This window comes from Oryza brachyantha, chromosome 6 (assembly GCF_000231095.2).
Source record: "Oryza brachyantha chromosome 6, ObraRS2, whole genome shotgun sequence".
In the NCBI taxonomy this organism is placed as follows: Eukaryota; Viridiplantae; Streptophyta; class Magnoliopsida; order Poales; family Poaceae; genus Oryza; species Oryza brachyantha.
The window spans coordinates 384,827-405,038 of record NC_023168.2 but is presented as its reverse complement, the minus strand read 5'-3'; the positions used below and the strand labels follow the sequence as shown (position 1 = coordinate 405,038).

The 20,212-nt window shown below is 40.5% G+C and overlaps 4 protein-coding genes across 4 annotated transcripts in view; all 4 read right to left on the bottom strand.

Annotated features, from left to right (window-relative positions):
* Positions 1–6,499, bottom strand: part of LOC102701919 (callose synthase 10) — a 35,313-nt gene extending 28,814 nt beyond the window's left edge. Inside the window, exons 1-9 of the mRNA XM_006655639.3 lie at positions 6,202–6,499; positions 5,999–6,096; positions 5,770–5,924; positions 5,381–5,504; positions 5,150–5,263; positions 4,913–5,032; positions 2,264–2,353; positions 1,360–1,457; positions 1,160–1,277 (exon numbers count right to left, since the gene is read on the bottom strand). Coding sequence (XP_006655702.1) covers positions 1,160–1,277; positions 1,360–1,457; positions 2,264–2,353; positions 4,913–5,032; positions 5,150–5,263; positions 5,381–5,504; positions 5,770–5,924; positions 5,999–6,096; positions 6,202–6,439 — 1,155 coding nt within the window. The 5' untranslated portion in view covers positions 6,440–6,499. The remainder of the gene's footprint in view (positions 1–1,159; positions 1,278–1,359; positions 1,458–2,263; positions 2,354–4,912; positions 5,033–5,149; positions 5,264–5,380; positions 5,505–5,769; positions 5,925–5,998; positions 6,097–6,201) is intronic.
* A 1,199-nt stretch (positions 6,500–7,698) lies between these two features.
* Positions 7,699–8,924, bottom strand: LOC121054802. Its single transcript, XM_040525565.1, has 2 exons — positions 8,593–8,924; positions 7,699–8,505 (listed from the first exon to the last, which is right to left on the bottom strand). Exons 1-2 carry the CDS (start codon positions 8,866–8,868, stop codon positions 7,930–7,932), a joined length of 852 nt encoding a protein of 283 aa, XP_040381499.1. The 5' UTR covers positions 8,869–8,924; the 3' UTR covers positions 7,699–7,929.
* Positions 8,925–9,231: 307 nt separating this feature from the next.
* LOC121054663 (protein ALP1-like) lies at positions 9,232–9,932 on the bottom strand. The gene is made up of 2 exons (XM_040524853.1): positions 9,761–9,932; positions 9,232–9,677 (listed from the first exon to the last, which is right to left on the bottom strand). The coding sequence occupies exons 1-2, from the start codon at positions 9,930–9,932 to the stop codon at positions 9,232–9,234; spliced, it is 618 nt and encodes a 205-aa protein (XP_040380787.1).
* A 4,898-nt stretch (positions 9,933–14,830) lies between these two features.
* LOC102701638 (eyes absent homolog) lies at positions 14,831–19,178 on the bottom strand. The gene is made up of 6 exons (XM_006655638.3): positions 18,906–19,178; positions 18,377–18,611; positions 17,601–17,768; positions 16,279–16,372; positions 15,557–15,712; positions 14,831–15,314 (listed from the first exon to the last, which is right to left on the bottom strand). The coding sequence occupies exons 1-6, from the start codon at positions 19,046–19,048 to the stop codon at positions 15,064–15,066; spliced, it is 1,047 nt and encodes a 348-aa protein (XP_006655701.2). The 5' UTR covers positions 19,049–19,178; the 3' UTR covers positions 14,831–15,063.
* Between the last annotated feature and the right edge of the window lie 1,034 nt (positions 19,179–20,212).

Here is a 20,212-nt window from a genome sequence, read left to right as displayed (position 1 = left end):
TTTTCTCAATTTTTACTGAATTTTTCATATTTATTTACTATTTTAAATATATTTCTATGAGTTCTTTACTAACAAGGGCAAAACGGTATTTTTATACCTCTATTTAACGGTGTCAACGCACCATCCATTCAAAATGGCACGTAGGTAAAAGAAATTTTAGTGGATGGCATAGAGGTGTCTAGAAAAATTTTAGTGGCACACAGGTAACCAGCATCTTTTTTAATGGCATAGGGGTAAAAAACTCACAAATTCTTCGCCCTTGATTTACGCAGTGTCTGTCCCTTCCTTTCTTCCTGATGATGATTTCCTATCAATCTCAGATCTGTACACATTCATCCTTGACGTTGATCTGAGTAACTGAGTTGCTTCATCTTACACCCATTCATGTGCTTAGGACTTAGGATATGGAAGCTAAATGCAAGTACGCTGGTAGAGGAGTAAAGGCCCAGGCTTAGGCTTTCACAGTGGAGTCATGCTGACAATCTCTTTTTCTATACTCCTTTATAAAGGCTCCAATGATGGTGGGAGTGATTCTGCCACCCCACCTACTCTCGTTGTAGTTTTTACATATTACCCCCTTGAACTTCTTATCATTACATAACAACTAAACCAAATGGATAGCCAATTAGCTATGTTTAAAATTAAATTAAGGTGAGTATTTCCTATAGCAAAAAGGTAGGCAACATATTTCTAAAAAATATGTTTTAATTTATTTTAGGCAATATTATGGTATTTTCCTTTTATCCATAGCAAAGTACAGGCCTTTAGTTAGTTTAGCATAAGGCAAGCTTCACTGAATGTAGTATTGCAAACTCGTTATCAAGAAATATGGAAGCTTTATAAAGGAAAAGCGCTAAACAGAAACATATAAAAGTACACACTCATTAATTATGTACACCAAAAAAATTGCTCATTATGATTTTGCTAGCTAGAAATATGTAAGCATGTAAAATGTGTTCCCAAACTACTCTAAGATAAAAGCAACTTGATGAAGAGAACCAAGATAGTTAGAAATGCAATGGTTGCTGTATTTCATCATATTGGTAGGTATATATAATCTGATGCTGAAATACTTACCAGTTTACCATACCACATGTCATCATCTGAAAACACATCAAAAGTAAAAGGATAGAAACTGGTGGGAGAGAAAGGAACTTACATTGTGGAAAATATAGCAGAGGCATTCTGGAAGAAAACGGATATTTGCAGCTTCACCCCAAATAAGGAAGTACAGAGCAACCAATATGATTTTTCTGTTCTTGTTGACTGCTTCAAGGCTAATAAAAAGGAAATTAACTGAAAATCACCCAGTGAATTGATAACAGACACAGAGAAAATTCCACACAAGAGGTAAATTACCTGGTCCATGCAACACGTTTGCCCAAGTACCTGCACCATTTTATGTAGTTGTCCAGAACTTTGCCAAAAACTTCTGTCACAGCCCTCTCATCAATTTTCTACAAGAGCCATGACCATTGCCCATGTTTATTTTATAATTTGTATTACAAGAATTCACTGGCTTACATGGAACTTTAAAGGCAAAAACAGAAACAACAGCAATTAGTCCATGCACCATTAATTAATACTCCCTCCATTTCATATTATAAGTCACTTTGGGTTTGCAATAAGTCAAACATCTTCAAGTTTGACTAAGTTTATAGGAAATGTACTAATATCCACAGCACCAAATTAGTCTCATTAAATCTACCATTGAATATATTTTTATCGTATATTTATTTTTGGCGGAAAATATTAATATATTTTTCTATAAACTTGGTCAAACTTTAAGGGTTTTGACTTGAGACAAACTCAAAGTGACATAATATGAAACGGAGGGAGTAGTAACTGTACTTCATTCATTACTTAGGATTTCAACTTTGCTTTCATAGAACACCTGGACCCTGAGGCTGCTAGCTTAGCTATACTGATTTTTTTTTCTACAAACAAGTTCAACTTTCATGGATTCTATGCCGGGAGACAGTCAGATAGGCAACCAATGAAATTTATTTAGACTAGTGGAGCCAATGTGGAAGAAAAAAAAGCGAAGGCTGGTGAAAGTATTAAAGCTGATATATGCTCCCTTTAGATGTACAAAATAACAGGTATTTGATAGCCACCATTATTGGTGCATATGCTCCCTTTAGATGTACAAAATAACAGGTATTTAGCAGCAGAGGAAGTATTATGTCAGCAGGAAGAAAGCTATTATTGTACTACAAGCCCAGATGACATCATGTTTCATGAGAATAGGGGAAGAACTAACCGGCTCTCTCATATCAAGTAAGCCAAGCCGGGATTGGGCATTGGCTAACGCAAGCACAACATTCTCACGCTGATTGCGGACATTATCTTCCTGAAAAGAAAAATAACCTGATTAGATACTCAATACAAAGGCAGTAACATAAATTGGACCAGTAGACAAAAGCAATTGGATCAACAGCGAAACAGAAAGAAACAATTTGTCATATAATTGCTCCATAAGCAAATAAGGAGAGGGGAAAAATTAAATGGCGGAAGGCTGTGATTGGTTGAGGTGAGGAAGGAGGTGATGATATCAAATGAGAACATGGTTGTCATTTATTGAGATGAGGGACAAATCTTGAATGCTAAACGTAGCTATATTTTGAATGGGGGAGTAATTTAAATAATATAACACCACAAGCTCGACTAGTGCTTCCCGGTCAAAACATAAGATCGCCAGGCAAGTCATGGCAAAGCATAAACTTGCACCGAACTTATTTTCATTTTCATTTTATAATGATCCTACAATCCTGTGCAATCATTCCAATCATGATCTTGTACAGGATTTAAATTAGGGAAAAGTGTATCAAATAGTAGTTTTACAACTAGGCCTGTTAATGGGTTGGACTAAAATGGATTTAATGGATTGGTTTTACGTTTGGGCTGACTTTGGTTGGGTGAAGATGGTATGGAGCGGTTTGGGTGGGAGGTGGAAATGGCTTGGATTGGATTGGTTTCGGCTGCAAATTCTTAAGTCCAAAATGGATTTCAGTCCATGGATCCCCACTGGATAACAGGGTGGGTTTGGTTCAGTTTGGTTGTCCTGATCCAATCTCCTATACATCTTCGTCTCCACAACTGTGTGCCCCAGTGTTGTGCCGCCGCTAGCTCGATGCTCGTTGTCTGATCACTCCCTGCTTGCGGCTGCTCAATGCCATGGCTCACGTACAACTGCCTAAAGGCATGCGTTCAGCAGCAGACAACTCCCTCCCCAAACTCTGATCCCTCCCTATCCACAGTGGTATGCACATCATCTTGTGGTCTGGCGCCGCCGCCGACGTCGTGTGTGGATGTGAGGCAAGTTTTACTCTGGCCGGCAGCAGGTAGGGGCCGCAAGTAGGGTATGCGAAGACAACAGAAGCAAAGGCAAGTCTGCTGCCGTTCGCTGGCTGGAAGACAGCCAGCAATGTTGTGGCAGCACAGTTCCTAGACAGAGAAATCGAGCACCAGTACTTAGCTAAGTCTTCTCCCTAGCTAGTTCAATATCTATTGATGATTTCATTGTTCGATTTGGTTCATTGCTTGTGCTCAGGTTCTTGATTTGTAGGGTTGAAAGTGATTCGGATAATTTCCGTCCGACCAAACCATTTTCCGAATTCGGATAGTTCCGGAAATTTTCAAACTCGGAATCGAATTCAGATTTTTTTTTCTACAGATACGAAAACAAATAAGTAAGGGTGATATCCCTCGCAATAGGAAAACGGTCGGATATTATCCAGATTTTTTTTCAGATATACGAACTAATACATCAACCATTCAATCCAATCAGCCCAACCTAAACAAGTCCATCCCAGCAGCCCAACCAGTGTTAACCCTAGCTGATTCAGACGGACTGGCTTCAAGCAGTCTAGGTGTCCACGGCCCCACAACCCCACAGCCGCCACGGATGTTTCTTGTCAGTTATTAGTAATCACTTCTATTTGAAAATGTTGATGAGTTATATACTTACATTAAAAAATAACAAGTTATATTTCTTCGATGATTTGTGAAACTCAGTTTTTAAGAGGTTTTTATGTTCCGATTAATATTCGTCACCGTATTTGTTTCGATTCGTATTCACTCCGTATTTGTATTCGATAATATTCGATTTCGTTTTCGTATCGGGGTTTTTGACTCTGATTTCGATTACAAAAAAAAAATATGAAAACGAATATGATAGAAGCTAGTTTTCGGCCGTATTCGATCCGTTTTCATCCCTATTGATGTGTCTCTCTTCTTGTGAAATTCCCAGGAAAAAAAAACTCTGACAAAAAGAGTTCTCTTCTTGCTAATTATTACAACATGTCACACTTGCGAAGATTTAAAGGAAAATTATTGCACAATTTCAGAACAACTAGCAGTTGTAACTACCACGGGTAAAAAATTCAAGACATTGTGTCATATAAACCAACAAAATGTGGTCAAATAAAGAAGAATTGAAATTCAAGACATTCTGTCATACAAACCAACATGATGGTCAAATAAAGAAGAATTGCTTGTATGCTATGCAAACAGCTTTTTCAGTGCACCCTTGAAATTAACTTTTGTTTTGACACCACCTAGACATTATATATTCCCTAAACATGACAACACAATCTATTAAGATGTTTCTGTGCCCTCCATATCAAACATTAAATTTCATAATGAATAAGAAGAAACAAAAAAGAGTTGGTGAAAATAGTAGCATGTGTCTTTTTGTCTTTTTAATTGTCCTAGAATTTCCTCATGTTTGTTACTGTTAACATAGAATGAATTTAGACTTCAGATTACATGCATAAGTAGAACGCATCAAGAACTACATCACAGATTTTACACTTCTCATATTGAGTCGCTGCTCAAAGAAAAGACAATTGCACAAATGCAACTAAAAGAAATGTTGCCAGGAAAAATATGGTACATGAAATTTCCTAACCTGGAAACCAAACACAAACTGCAGAAGGTCAAAAATATCTTTTTGTCTTGGCTGTGGTTCTTGGAAATGAAACCGTGGCAGGTCCTCACAGTTTTGAATTGAAGACATTGCAGCCTTGACCTAACAGATTTGCATGAAATCATAGGCTACAGAATAAATATTTTTCTATTTGACAAAGTAAAAGAAGATAATTAAAGAGTTATGTGCACTGTCAACAATAAGAATGGCAATATGTACCTCTGGGAAAAACCCAATACTATTTGCCACTGACGATGGTGCATCAAGGGGTACAATATTGTATGGCACAAGTTCACCTCTCAGAGCTGCATCAGATCTTTTTATTCTCCTAATCTGTAAAACGAAAATGAGGAGATGTAAGAAAAATTCCTCACAAGTATTGCTGAGCAGCAGCAGCAGCAACAAAAGGGTGTAGCAGGATTCGGGATTGTGTATTGACTTGACAATTACCTCATCTAGAATTTGCCTACCCAGTCTATCAGATGGTGATTGTCCAACAAGAATTTCCAAAACATCAAGCAAAGCCCTCAAAGTAGCATAGATCTTTTTCATTTCGACAGCCCTAGATCCCATCCTGATCAAAATAAAATAGTCACGAGAAATATTACAGTGTGCATAAGATGATTTTCTATGCTTACTATAATACTACAATAGAATGTAAACACAAGAGCAATATAATGATGCAACAACGTTTCCAAAGAACGAGGTTCGTGGGAAAAAAAACAATAGTAAGTTGTGTAGTGTCTAATACAGAACTTAGTTGTTCGGCAACAAAAGGGCGCATCGACTGCTTAGTAGTGCACATGAAAACTTATTGTGCGAGTAAAGAGAGCACATACTCAGTACTAAAAGTTCCCGATTCCCGGAGCCTCTCCTGCTCACGCTGCATATCATCAACCCGGCGGCGACTCTTGTACTGTTGATAGAAGTTCCAGAGGACTTGGATGTCATTCTGTCGGTCAATTGGCGCACCATCTTTCTTAGCAAGCTTTTGCTGTGGAATGCCATGGATGGGAACAAGTTAGATGCAAATGGCATTGACAGAGAGAGAGCTAGTGGGTGCGGTACCTTGATGACAGAAGCTAAACCCGTCTTGAACTGTAGAACGCCTCTGCCCTCGCTGCCGGGGTCGAGATTCTGTGCCATGGTGTAGGCTTGCTCACAAACTGGAGTGCAAAGGAGAGGAAAATTATGAGTATGTTTTAACCCTAAACCCCCAGATTTTAATTGGGAGGCGGCGCAAGCAAGAGGAAGAGGAAGCAAGGGGTTACGGATCCGGGCGACGTGGGGGTCCTCGTCCTCGATGTCGTCGGCGGCCTGCAGGATGTGCTCGATGTTGGTGGTCTTGCCGAGCGAGGGGGGCACGGCGGAGGCGAGGCCGATCCCGGAGGCGGAGGCAGCGGCGGCGGAGGGGGCACGGTGCTGGTGCTTGAGCGCCGCCCGCACGAGGCGCTCCCAGTTGTCCATGACCCTCTCCGGGCGGTGCGGCCTCCGCCGGGACGACGACATCGGCGGCGGCGAGCCCCCTAGCTTAGCTCGAGAAGAGATCTGGCCTCCCAGTTGTGTGCTGTGCGGGGCTCACAAGCATCCATTTGGGGTGTGTTTGTTGCCTGTATAATCCCAACCTGGTCCGTATCCTCTAGCCTGACTGTTCTCAGCCTGGATACAATCATGCAATTGGTTGTGTTTGGTTTTCTGTATGAGTTTGCCCTGGATGGCCTAAGATACTGTTTGGTTGGTTGTATCTCTGGATGCTGTATACAGAAGATGGTGTTTGGTTGGATAATTTCAACCTGACTTCATCACATCGTCATGTGATGGTTGAATGGGAAAGTTACTGTATTTTTCATTACAGCAAGATATACTATGAACTACGTGTACTATTGTGAAGTGAATGAATTGTATTTATATAATTTAATTTGAAGAAAGTATTTATATAATTTAAAAAATGAACAACTTGTATTTTCTTCTAATTCATGCTCATTACTAACATCACAGCAGCACACATACTGACCAAATTATCAATTGTAGAGCATGAAGTTAGAACTGGAAGTAGATTCCGGTGCCGAATGCTCCTGAAAGCTTTGCATTCTGTCATGAAACGTCTATCTGCACCCTTGCATATCGAGATGAAAAACTTTCACAGCGACAACCATGTTTCTAGCAGAAGCGAATTGTAACTGCTTTCTTCTAAACATCTTCTTTCTTTCTGAGCATTGCAAGGTAGGCCAATAATATGAGATACAGTGACAAATATAGGGACCAATACCTTGACCAAAAAATATTACAGTCCAGTTTTACTACTTTGATTAACGAAACTGCATAAGGGCATATGTAACTCCAGTACTCCAGTACTGCATAAGCTAGACTTGTCCAGTAGTAACATCACGGCAGCACACATGGTTTCTAGTAAGATGCACTTGTGAAAATAGCATAGATAGCAGCTGGAGAGCATACAACCAGACAACTATAGATCAACGCACCAGGCACAAAAACAATCAGTCACATCTTCAGCCTCATAATTTGCCATTTATCACAATTCACCCAGAATGAACTGAACAATACTAATCATATCTGAAAGGGACAACAAATGCTTAATCCACACAATCTTCAATAACTAGGATCATCAGTTAGCTAATCGGTTGTTACATAACAAAAACACAAGCATTCAGGTAAATAGTACAGCACCACTGTTGTTAATTTGTTAACACAAATAATCCACCATCTCAATCCAGTACAAAAGACAAGCTGAAAATAGACAAGAGCACTAGTTAACCAAAACAATTTTATTCGATCCAGCAAAATAGCATATGGTGTCCAGTATGAACTCATGTGCAATCCCAATACAAAATAAATGGTGTTTACAAGTAAAAAAGCTTATTTGGTCTCTAGTAGCACCCAACACAAAATAACGTGGTGTTCACTTACAACATAAAAAAGTGAACTTATTCGGATGTCCCACTAGCCACTACCACCGTTGCATTTCAACTAGGCAATGACTAGATGCAATCAGGATGATGATCTGCTAGAAACTTTGAAACCCAACGAGCACGCCGTTCCTCATTTTTCTGAATATATATAAGGCTACTAGATTTGTTAGCGCAAAGATGAGCTAGAGCAAGATCTAACTGGTCCTCACTAAAACCAGGAAGATCCATCACTGCTTGGTACAGATCAGGGTGCACTTCAGTGTGAGCAGTGGATCGAATAGCCGAAGCCACATCATGCAAAGCACTTGTCATGTTAGTTAGAAGAGCTCCTTCTTCTTCGGTAATAATGGGGGTTCTTTTTCTCTTCCCAGATGAGGATGACGCACCAACATTATCATTAAAATGAGGGGCATTAGAGTTGTCGCCTCCAGCAACACTCCCACCTCTAGCAGGAACCTCATTAACCCCCTCTGCATCCCCATCGAGCTGTCCAAGTCCACTGTCAGCACCATCAGCAGGAGCACCAAGAGGCTCATTAGAGCCCATAGCGAATCTTCCTGTTGCTTGTCCATTGCCAAAAATAATTGACATCTGAACATAGTTCTCTAGGGGAACATTGAGGAACTCCACATCCTTCGGATGATCCTACAAAATGAGAAAAACAACAATGTATGTCAATTTATCTCTTACTAACAGTACAACTAAATTAAATTTAGATTTCTATTGACAAACCTTGGCATGGCCCATGTAGTGCTCCTCTTCTAGGACAATCATGTTGTTTTGATCATCCCATAGAGCCCCACTAAGGTCTTTCAGCCTAGAGATACGCACCCACCTTGAACGCCATTTGCGAAGATGGTTGTATACTTGGGTTCCACTAATTTCAATTCCGTAGTGATCACTCAAAGTTCGAGCAACTTGGTTCAAGTGGACTTCCTTGAAACCTTTGTCAGTCTTGACGCCTTGTGCTATAAGTTCAACCATTTTCTTTAACATTAAAGATGACATGTGGGCTGTCCAGCGCAAGGCTCCTCTAACCCCTTGTCCAGCAGCCCCTCCACCGACCTCATCTAAATCAGCCATCCTCGGATTTCACTTAAGGTAGTACACAAATAAATAGTTAGAGTACCCATCGAATGAACATACATGTGTAAATTAAATAGGTAATGTGTTAGTTAATTAGTGCAAGTGAATGAACATACATGTGTTAATCAGAATGCACACTACAGTGAACTTAAAATTAGAGGACAAACAAATTCATGTAATACAATAGAAAACTACACAAATTGAGCACAGTACAGTACAAGGGGGAATAGACCAAAACCCACATTAATGCAATACAACATAGAACAATACATATCAAACTCCAATCTACACCCTAGATGAACCCCGGTTGTCCCACATATCTGAAGCCAAATCATCCCTAATCTGGACCATACTCCTATTATCTTGGTCTAGTTCATCGGGATAGTCTTCCTCGTCGTCACTTGGATTCCATCCATCTTCTAGTGGTACAAATTCGTCATTGCCATATTGAAGTATCCAATTATGAAGTATGCAACAAGCAAGGACCAACTTCACTTGGGTTTTGTATGGATGGAAAGGCTTGTTGTAGACAATCTTGAAACGGTTTTTGAAGGCACCAAATGCTCGCTCGACTGTGACTCTAAGAGAGGAGTGTCTTAAATTGAACAACTCTCTTTTGTCACGAGGATTGAGGCCCCCCGCGTACTCTCTCAAGTGGTATCGACATCCGCGGTATGGAGGAAGAAAACCAGGTCTAGCAGCGTAGGCAACGTCAACAAGGTAGTATTTGCCTAACACATAACAATCATGGCTCTAGTTATCATCAAAAGTTTAAAAAAATATTGTTTCACCCATATCATTAGTGATCTATTACCTGCGGGGACTCTAATACCATCTGGCCTCTCCAAGGCATCTGTAAGTATGAGAGCATCATGTGCAGACCCTTCCCAACCAGCAAGTATATATGTAAATTTAAGATCAAAGTCCACTGCAGCCAGAACATTTTGGGTAGTAACACCTTTCCTACCCCTAAAGGCTGGTGCCATTGTAGATGGAACCCGAGCGAGCACATGGGTTCCATCTAGTGCACCAATGCAATCCTAATTACCAAGAGAAAGGTTAGGGTAATTGGTTAATAAAATAGCAACTTATTTTAGCAAAATAATTTTGTTACCTTAAAATAAGGGTTGAATCTTCGGTTCCCCTGAATTTTAGGATGAATATCTGTTGACGGTGGTTTGATCATCTCACTTCTTAGCTCACTGATAGCATAGAGGACCTCCCCAAAGTGCCTACTTATTGTCTCAGTTGACCTCCTAAAAATAGGTTGTAACGCCCTAAATCTAAAATTGTGGCCTACAACTAGAAGGAACATGGCAACTTGTTCCTCGATCGAGCTATGAATAGTGTCCCGTAACAATTCTCTTTGGCGTAACAAGTTACACAATCGAAAGAAAGGTGCTCTCCTCATTCTAAGTTGATTAAGACAATTTGTATCATTTGATTCATAGATGAAACAGAGATTGTTCTTTCTAGCTAAGTCCCTCTCCATCAATGGTCTATATGTAATCCTATGACTGCGTTGTCTAGCTCTCCTCACAATAAAAATCATGTAAGCACACATTGTAGCTACTAAACCATCAGCTTTTGCCATTAGGATCTGACGTATACGCCATAGTTCTTCCATCTATGCAATTACCAAAATTTATGAAAGCATAGTCAATAACTTGTATGTAGCAACTCCAACCATACGACACATATGAAATGACATGCATGTGCCTACACCATATTTTGTTTTGTAATTCCGTATGCTTGTTTCCTAATTATGAAATGAAGTAGGTAACTAAATGGAACCATATGACACGGAACAAAGCACATGCGTAGCACTGGACTTTGTTGGAATTTAAAGAAATATAAGATTTATGCATACATGGTTCTGCCTCTATGAATTTTATATAGAGCAATAACATGAGCAATGCTCCATTCAGATGAACATGCAACAAAATCACCTAAGTACAAATGAAAAAGTATGAACGGAATTAAACCAATTGAATACGCCAATAATACAAGACATTAATACCAGTAGGTAGCGACGACGGCTGACCGAGTCGCTGGAGCTCGGAGGAGGCACCGGCAGGAGCAGCTTCGTGGCGGCGGTGCCTCGGCCGAGCTGCAGTCGCGAGCGGCGGGACGATCCGCAGGCAGCGGTGGGACGAGGTTGGAGGCAACGGCGGTGTTCGTCCGACTCACAGCCGGCGCGGGGGTAGGCTGGATCCCACACTGGCGGGCGGAGCTTCGAGGCGGCGCCGGTGGGAGGAGGTTCGAGGGGACGCCGGTGGGAGGAGGACCGACGAGGCGCGTTCGGATGAGGGTCGAGGCGGCGGCGTCCCGGTCGACCCACAGGCGGCGGCGGGAGGAGGTCCGACGAGGCGCGTCGGGAGAAGGGTCAAGGCGGCGGCCTCCCAGTCGAGCCGCGTGGCGGAGTTCTGGTGTGGCGGCGTCGTGCACTCTCCTGGAGGCGGCAGCAGCGGTGGATGGGGTTGGGATGCCCAACCCTAGGTGGTGGGGGTGCTGTGGAAAAATGAGACGGGGGCAGATTGACCCCCCCCCTCGGGCTTCGTTGCATTTGCGGGTGCAGGCTTTGCACTTGCGGGTGCAGGCTGGATGCATCGTCCGGGCTAGGCCGAGACGAGAAGCTCGACCCGAGCGTTTCTCCTCAGCCTGGCCACGGGCTGTAATTTGCATGAGTCTAGCCTGGCTCTGACCCTCTGTACAGGTAACCAAACACCTGTTTTTCTGTATATCTCATACGAGCTAGGATGGTACAGACAACCAAACAGCCCCTTGATGGTTCCTCTCCGGAGGATGCGGTTCCTATACAATTCTCCTCCCTTCCATGGCTGAGTTACGTACGTGCCAAAGCATCCATTCACCAAAGCATCCGCTACTCGAGGCGTTTGTTTGTCGAAACACATGTGAAGTTCTTGGCCTCAACCTGGCCTGCTGGAGGCTAATGGTTCCTCTGTTGTGATAACTAAATATAGGACTTCATATTTATTGGTTTTCATAGGGTTAGATTATTATATTGTTAGTGTTATGATAAATAGTCGACTTAGGCCGTTAAGCCAGTTGTTTATTGGGCAAGTGTACAAAAAGTGTCGCGTAGCAGCGATATTGTTGTCATCTTACGTTTATGGATGTTATATTTTTGTATTTGGTGATTAATCACTTGTTTCTCTGTTCAACTATTCTCGTAATATGTATAATTATGAATTTTCACCCCACCATAGCTAGCCTATTCATGACAATTCATTTAATTTTGCTGTCATCTGTATTACTGGAGCTAATTATGCTTATATTTATCTTCTATATGTTTATTACAGATTTTATATATCTTATATAAAAAAGCTAAACTTATTACACATATTGGGTGTCATGGTTGCTCAAAATAATAATAGTACAAATACATCCATTTGACCATTTTATATAATCTTCGACATTTAAATATGTTGAAAACAAATATCAATGCATAATTCTGAGTAATCGTTCCAATAATTGCTTAGAGCATCCCAACAACTCATCTAAATTTGGTCAACCATATCTTTATGAGTTTTACTCTCATCCTTCCTTTTATACCTCGAGGTACCGGTACCTCGAGATACCAAATCATTTTCACCATTGGATCTAGCCAAGTAGGATGTGCACTATTGGATCCAACGATCAGAAACGATTTGGTACCGCGAGGTACAAAAGGGAGGATGAGAGTAAAACTCTATCTTTATTTGGATGATCATGTAAACTAGTTTCATCCTTCGTATCTCTTTATACTCATATCTCTTTGTACTCCACTGGATCATTCATATATGACATTCTCTATATTTCTTTAGAGGATGGAGAAACATGAAGGTTCTCTCTCCTAATATGGATAAAATCTAAAAATAGATGATAGGATGACCGCTCTGTTGGAGCTCAATTTGTAGTCTTCATCCTCTATTTTCAGAATAGAGGATGGGGTAGATGAGCTGTTTGGGATGCTCTTAGCAACATCCTCTGTGTCCGATATCCGTATTCTGTTTTCCACGGCACTGTATATATCATCACCGAATCGAAATCATCGGTTGAGGACTGTGTCACTGAGCATAGATCATTCATATATGACATCCTTTATATTTCTTTAGAGGATGGAGAAACATGAAGGTTCTCTCTTCTAATATGGATGACATCTAAAAATAGATGATAAGATGGCCGTTCTGTTGGAGCTCAATTTGTAGACTTCATCCTCTATTTTTCATACTCTTATCTAAATATTTATCAAATTATAATTTAAGAAGCTTTGTGGATCTATACCTGATGTTTTTCAGGGAAGAAACACGACTTCAGTCCTTCACTAATCATTAATTGCGTGTTGGGAAACATATATGAAAGTTCCGTAATTGCAAACGATACCAAATAAGCATAAAAAATGAGGCTTTTGCATTACTGAAAAACAACAAAGTTTAATTACTGTCTGTATATAGTAGTAGTGGCATACATCTGCCCATGCAGCTCTGATCGATCGATGGCAAACAACGGCCGATCGATGTCAAGGATAATATTTGTCAAAGACAGACAGACAGACAGAGAGCTAGCACTCGATCACTGATCGAGATCCTTATTATGTATATATATAAGTAGTAGTACAGATTGATTAGTGGAATTAATTAAACGGCTACGATTAGCACCGCGTGCGTGCATGTTTAATCGATCAGTAGTAGGTGTGAGGAGGATGCGTCGTGGTCGTCGTCCCCGGCGCCGGCGCCGGCGTGGTGGTCGTGGAGCCTGCGGTGGATGGCCTCCTCGCGGTGGAGGGCCTTCTCCTGGTGGAGGTCCACCTTGGCCTTGGCGCGCGACCTCGCCTCGGCCTTCTCCTCCGCCTTGGCCCTGCTCACCTTGCCCTTCGCCTTCGCCGCGCTCACCTTCTCCTTCACCGCCTGCATCTTCTTTGATTAATCTCTAGCTCGCTTCTTCGATCCTCACCTCTAGCTACCTTAATTTGTCCTGATGATGATATATATGTGTATTGAATAATAATGCCGCTATAGCAGCTGCATGCTCGAAATCGAAAACACCATGCATGTCTGATGCACGACGCGTACGATGATGTCACTAGGACATTACACGTATGGTGGCAACCCTCGCCTCGCAAGATTCATCTTCTCGACCGGCCAGCACCTGTGTACAAGCAGCATATGTTCTTCTTCGCCAAGCCAACCAAAAGTTCGTCTTTCTGCTGCCGTTCCTAGCTAGCCCTTTTACAAAGGGATGGGGCTAAATCTGATTCGATTGGAACAAAATCGCTACAGACACTGGGTTTGGTTGATCGACTCCATCGGTCGATTTTGATTTCTAAAGCCATCTTGTGGACGGTGCATGTTAGCAGGCGCATGCAAGACACCGTCGACGTTGGGCTGTGTTGGGCCCAACCCGATATCAACACGACATCGTGTTGTGTTTGCTGAAGGAAAAATAATAATAATCAACTATATGTATTACAAACAAACTGGAGTATGTCATGTTTTGTATGCATAATATATGGAATACAGTAAGTTAATTTTACACGGCCAGGGTAAAAAAAAAAAAGGCCCTTCTCTATATCACAATAAAATTTTCTTCTGAATTTGCGAAAATCTCTACATACCAACACAGCTAGCACCCCCAAGTATCCATACTTTCTACACCAACCTTGTAACCCAATTGATTGTTCAGACGAGAATCGATCATAACCAACCACTATAACAAAGAAAGAAGAGAAACAAGCAATATATGTACACACACCATCACCATCACCACCTGAAATGCTAATGCACGCCGCCGGCGACAAGGATCGATAATTCGATAGTACAACAAACCAACGAGCACGGTTTGCCTGGTTAGAGTAAAATGGCAACACAGAATCTACAGCACATGATGCCGGAACTAGTCGGACGCTTTATTTATCACACACCAGCCTCCTGATTCTCCAGCCAGCCAGGGTCAGCAATATGCCTTCCCATCACATCTCTCTCCCTCTCCCTCTCTCTGCTTACAGTTTTTTTTTCTTCTCTCCCTTAAATAAGGTCTCCATGGCCATGGCGATTGGCAAATGCCCGGCATATATTGGAGGACGGAGGTAAACAGGGGGACCAACGGGGCTGTTGGTCAACCATCATTGCTTGATGAATCATAAACGGCAGCCATCACACGATGGATGGTTGGGAGGTTCAGTCCAGGGAACCTATGGGGGGCGTCAGGGCGGAACTCGATCTTCACGAACGGCCACTTCATTATCTGCGCAGCGCTGCATTCTTCGTGCCCGTCTCCGATGGCACAGAAGCGGACGTTTGGACCATCAAAGCGCTCCTTGATCCATTTGAAGCACTGCAGCTTCCCAACTTCCCAGGAGCTGTAGACTGCAAAGCAGAAGCAGATGTTTAGTAATCTAATCTAGATTGTTTATGCCTAGCTCATAGAATCCATATATTTTTCCTAGTATGACAGCAGTAGCCAGCTGCTACGGAACTTTATGAGCATGGTACACAAGCGCCATCAATCATTCAAGATCTATCAGTATGGCTAAGTCATCCCATTGCATATTTCCATAAAAACGCAACATAAACAAAGTGCTGAAAGGAATATTTAGACTTAGGCATACCATTCTCAAATGCGACCACGTCATCGAGACGATAGAGCAAACATTTGGCAAGGCTTGGAATCAGGGATCCTGATGTAACTATGCAATTGATGCTTGCATGTTTGCCGGTGGGCTCAACTGTTGATTTACCCATTGCTTCTTCCAACAACTTATGAGCTGCATAACAAGAAGGAAAAAACAACTGAGCACTGAAGCAACAAATGATTTTGAATTTCACTAAAGAAAAGAAAAGTTAATACAATATAAGCTTATACTCAAAAGTTGTACAGCATGGGTACACACAGAAAAAAATAGAAAATCTTAACTATTCTTTCACTGTACATATATATATTGTGAGGTAGCAAACTCCTGTGTTAAAAACATACGTCAAGCAGGGGGCACATTATTTTGATACATATATTGTTAAGTTGTTGCATGTTGTCTTAGTTGTAAACTCTTATAGCCTTGGTGATACAATCACTTGGTCCATAAACATAAATGCCAGCCCAAATTTACTCCCACTGATTGGAATAGAAAGATCAGATGCATGTTCTTTTGACATTGATAATTCAGAGTATCATTTATTATACAACATAAAGCTCTAGTAGATTCTTTGTGGTTGTAAACTCTTACAGCTTTGATGCCATATTTAGATCATCAACAGAACTTCCACCAACAAAAATCAGAAAACTAGTTTTCTTTTTTTCTAGACATTGAAGGAAAACAAGTATGAGTCAGAATACCTGAAGAAAGCCAACCATCAGTGTATTTGTCCGTCGCACTATACAAATCATTCCAGACTTTGATCATGTGGTTGTCCAGAATTTTTTCCAACCCCTGAGAAGAAACACCAAAGAAGTTCAATTAACATGAAACTGACCCAACAAAATTTAAAACTTATTACTGGCATGAAAAAAATTCTAAATAATAACAACAAATGAAAGCAGAGCTCTACAACAAAATATAGCTGAGAAGTGAAATATCTAACAATGATGCTCTATAAAAAGTCCCAGCACAGCACTTCTGACTTATGAGGCCCCATTCTTATTATTCCTAGATCAAGTTTTGCTAAGATCAAAACCTCTGTACAAAAGGGCTTGCATTGGAACATTAAGTCTCAGTGAATCACTGTGGATGATCCATCATCTATAAGGTCTAAATATCCACTATAATCCTTCATTTACACTAATTTGGCTTCCTAATACGCAGTCTAATAACGCATTGATTGTGCACATAAATCCCCTCCCCTGTCAACTTGATACAAAAATAACCTTCATACTTCCAAGACCAAAACCCTTTCTTGCTGTGTGTGGCAACTTTATTACAAGTACAGACTCATGCTCACAATGGAACTTCAATATGACTGCTAGATCACCCTAGTTTGCTCAGTTAACACATGTGTGTGTATTTTAGATTAAGTGTGCAAAATTAAACTTCCTATATAAAATCGTTAAAATATAAACTGCCTATATATATCTATCTATTATATTTTTAGCTTCATATAGAAACCATAATTGTGTTTATAGAAATAGAACATATATAAGAGTTGTATATCAAATTTCTATTTTTCATCTAGCTCAGCGCAAAATTGCACGGGGAAATCCCCTAGTTAAAGATAAAAGCAGCATACTTAATCAGTTGGCACCCCGCTACGATTTATTCATATACCTCATAAAGAATCCATCTATTTCTTATTATAAGGTCCAAGCATTATAGCAGCTAAAAATGGTTGATCAAATACCAGAAAAGTGTACTGATCCATACCCTCAAATAGTAACAATATTCTCACTAAATGGAACAGAGCATCAGAGTTTGCTACAGAAGTAATCTGAGCATCGTGCCACCCATATTTAGAAAGTTCACTCTTTAAAGGTATATTCATAACATCCCTATCAGAGGGCATGCACCTTAAGGCCATGTTTGGATGGACCCATATGGGATGGAGGTAAGTGGAAGTTAATTTAATCAGGTGGATGGCCAGGATCCCTCAACATCCTAGACCCTAAAAAAAAGCCTAAAGAAAGCAATTTGGGGGTGAATGTAAGAAAGGTAATTCTAGTGATACCTTTGTATACTTCTCTCCAATAGTACGGTGCCTGTAAGCAAGCTTCCTTTTATTCAGATCATCATAAGGCGAACTAAAGCAGTCAGCTTCAAAATCATATGTTGTCAAATCTTTTCCATCATCATATTCTTTGACAGCACTTAGAAAGGGTTCGTTGTAGTTCTCAATCTGCATTTTGTGTAAGAACAAAATGATCAGCCGAAAAAAACGATATATGAGTGATTTACCCATGCATTAAAGGAAACAACAGACAGTTAACTGCAGAGCCTAGCTAGATGAATTATATGAAGTAATATTTTAGAGGAAAAAGAGGCAAGTCATCAATGGAAAATAGATTCCAAAAATATTACTACACGACAACTACAGTGACAAAAAGGAAATAGTGTACAGTCCAAATTCTAGAGTTGCTTTTATCAGATGTTATATCCATTTCTGGTAAAGTTTTTGCATCGCATCTATCTATTTGTTATGTTACAGAGAAAGCGCTAAAAGGAGCCACCACGTTTGCTCTAAAGGCATACAAAGTAACATGTTCTCCGGCGGAAAAGAGAAAAGATCTACACCATCCATCATGGTGGGACTAGATTACAACGGTCTAGATTGATAGCGACAAAGGTAGAGCAGATGCGTTAATATTTCAAATAGCCCGCGCAACGTAGTTTGCGCGGGAAATTCAACTTGTTTGTATTACCAGAAAGGAAAAGAATGGCATGGTACCCAAGAACGCGCCTACAAATAGACATAGTAACAGCATAGCAAGTAGGGCAGCAAGTGACCTCCTCATAGAAGAAGTGCTCGTCGCAGAGCTCGAGAATGAGATTCTCCCACCTCTTCCCTATGTCAATGCTCTTATCAGGGTCCTTGAGGCCATCAAAGGCCCCGGCGTAAGAGCCATCCAGCAGTGACTTGAGCAGAATAAGCGTCTCGTCCATGTCCCATATGTACACACACACAGTCTCGTCTCGCGCGGCATCCGCGGAAGCGGAGACAACCTCGTCCATCTCACTCCTCCTGCTCAAACAAACAAACACGGCTCCATCCATCAACCAACTGAAATCTAAACAAACCCGCCCAAGCGGCGGATCTAACCCCCCAAAACTCTTTGGGAACAGGAACACCGCTATTAGCACTATGGTTAAGGCAAATTAAGAGAGACAAACAAAAGGCTTCCGGATCTAGAAGTGAAGATGTCTACTATCTAGGGTTCATGAAGCAAATTCCAGCAGAAGAAAAAGAAGCGCGTGGATAGAGAGGTGAGGGGGGGAGAGGAGGACGCGGCTGCGCAGGGGATGGATGGGTGCTCACCGGTGAGGATGAGCGGGAGCAGCAGGACGGCGGCGGCGGATTGTGGTGGGCGCGCGGGCGGGAGGGAGGGAGGAGGAGACGGGGAAGAGCAGGCAAACACAGTCGAGTCGAGTGAGATGAGAGGCTGCAAGCAAGCTCAACATATATGCCAAATGATCCCAAATTAACTTTTTATTCTTTTACCGATTCTACGTGTGTCAATACAAAAGAAAAATAAAATCAAAATGCTCTTCTTGTATATAACTATTTTCTATTTTATCTACCCGTTATTTTTCACGGGCTATTGTTTGATATACTCTTCTTTATCGGTAATTTGCTAGTATTATTGAAAATTTGGAAATTTTAACATGGATTTGTTCTTTAGGACAACACATTGTGAACTAAACATTTGTCGTTGTATTTTATTTGTTTTCTCATTCTTTATATTTTTTATAATAATATTAGTAGCTCCAACAACAAACTATTACACCTAAATACTAGCAGCTAAATATGTACCACGCTACTGGTATATATTACTCTATGTTCTTTATATGAGTTAGTAGTAATTATTTTATATAATAATAATAATAATAATAATAATAATAATAATAATAATAATACGTATCCATCCACGTTACTTAGCTAGTTTTTATTGTTTGTGAGATATTTGTTACTGGACTAACTTACCGGCATGCACAAAAAACTTCTTGAGTTTTGGACTATAAATTTTGGTTGAAAATAAACAGGAGATAGATAACGGAAAATCGATGATTTAGAACATTTATGAGGAAAATAATGCGCCGTGTATAATAAAATAAAGTGTGTTTGGCTGTCCCTAATCGGAAAATGGAACAATGTAAATAGAAATATCTGTTTTCTCTTGATACTTGTCTTAACTGGAAGGGGCAAAAGAAGATTATTTTTACTCTTTCTTTTTCCGTTACAGAGAAGACATAATGTATATAGGCACGAGTGCAAACATTGGCCGTCCTATTAAAAAGCCAATTATAATAATCTACCATCAGTGTCCATGAGGCATGTCGAATTCATTATTATATATGTTTCCAGAAAATAAAAGCTTTCACCTTACCCTTGTATTGCAGCCTCTCCCTATATTATCCTCTCTATTTTTGAATGGTTTAGAATTAAGAATTCAAGTGAATTAACCTTGTATTAATCATTTTTTTAAATTTGACTCAATAACCTAATCGAAGTTTTTATTTACAATAGCTATCGATGGTGTACTGTATAACAAAGATACTGAAAACTATAAACATATTAAGTTTATATATCTTAATAGCATATTTGTATGATTTTCTATAACCATT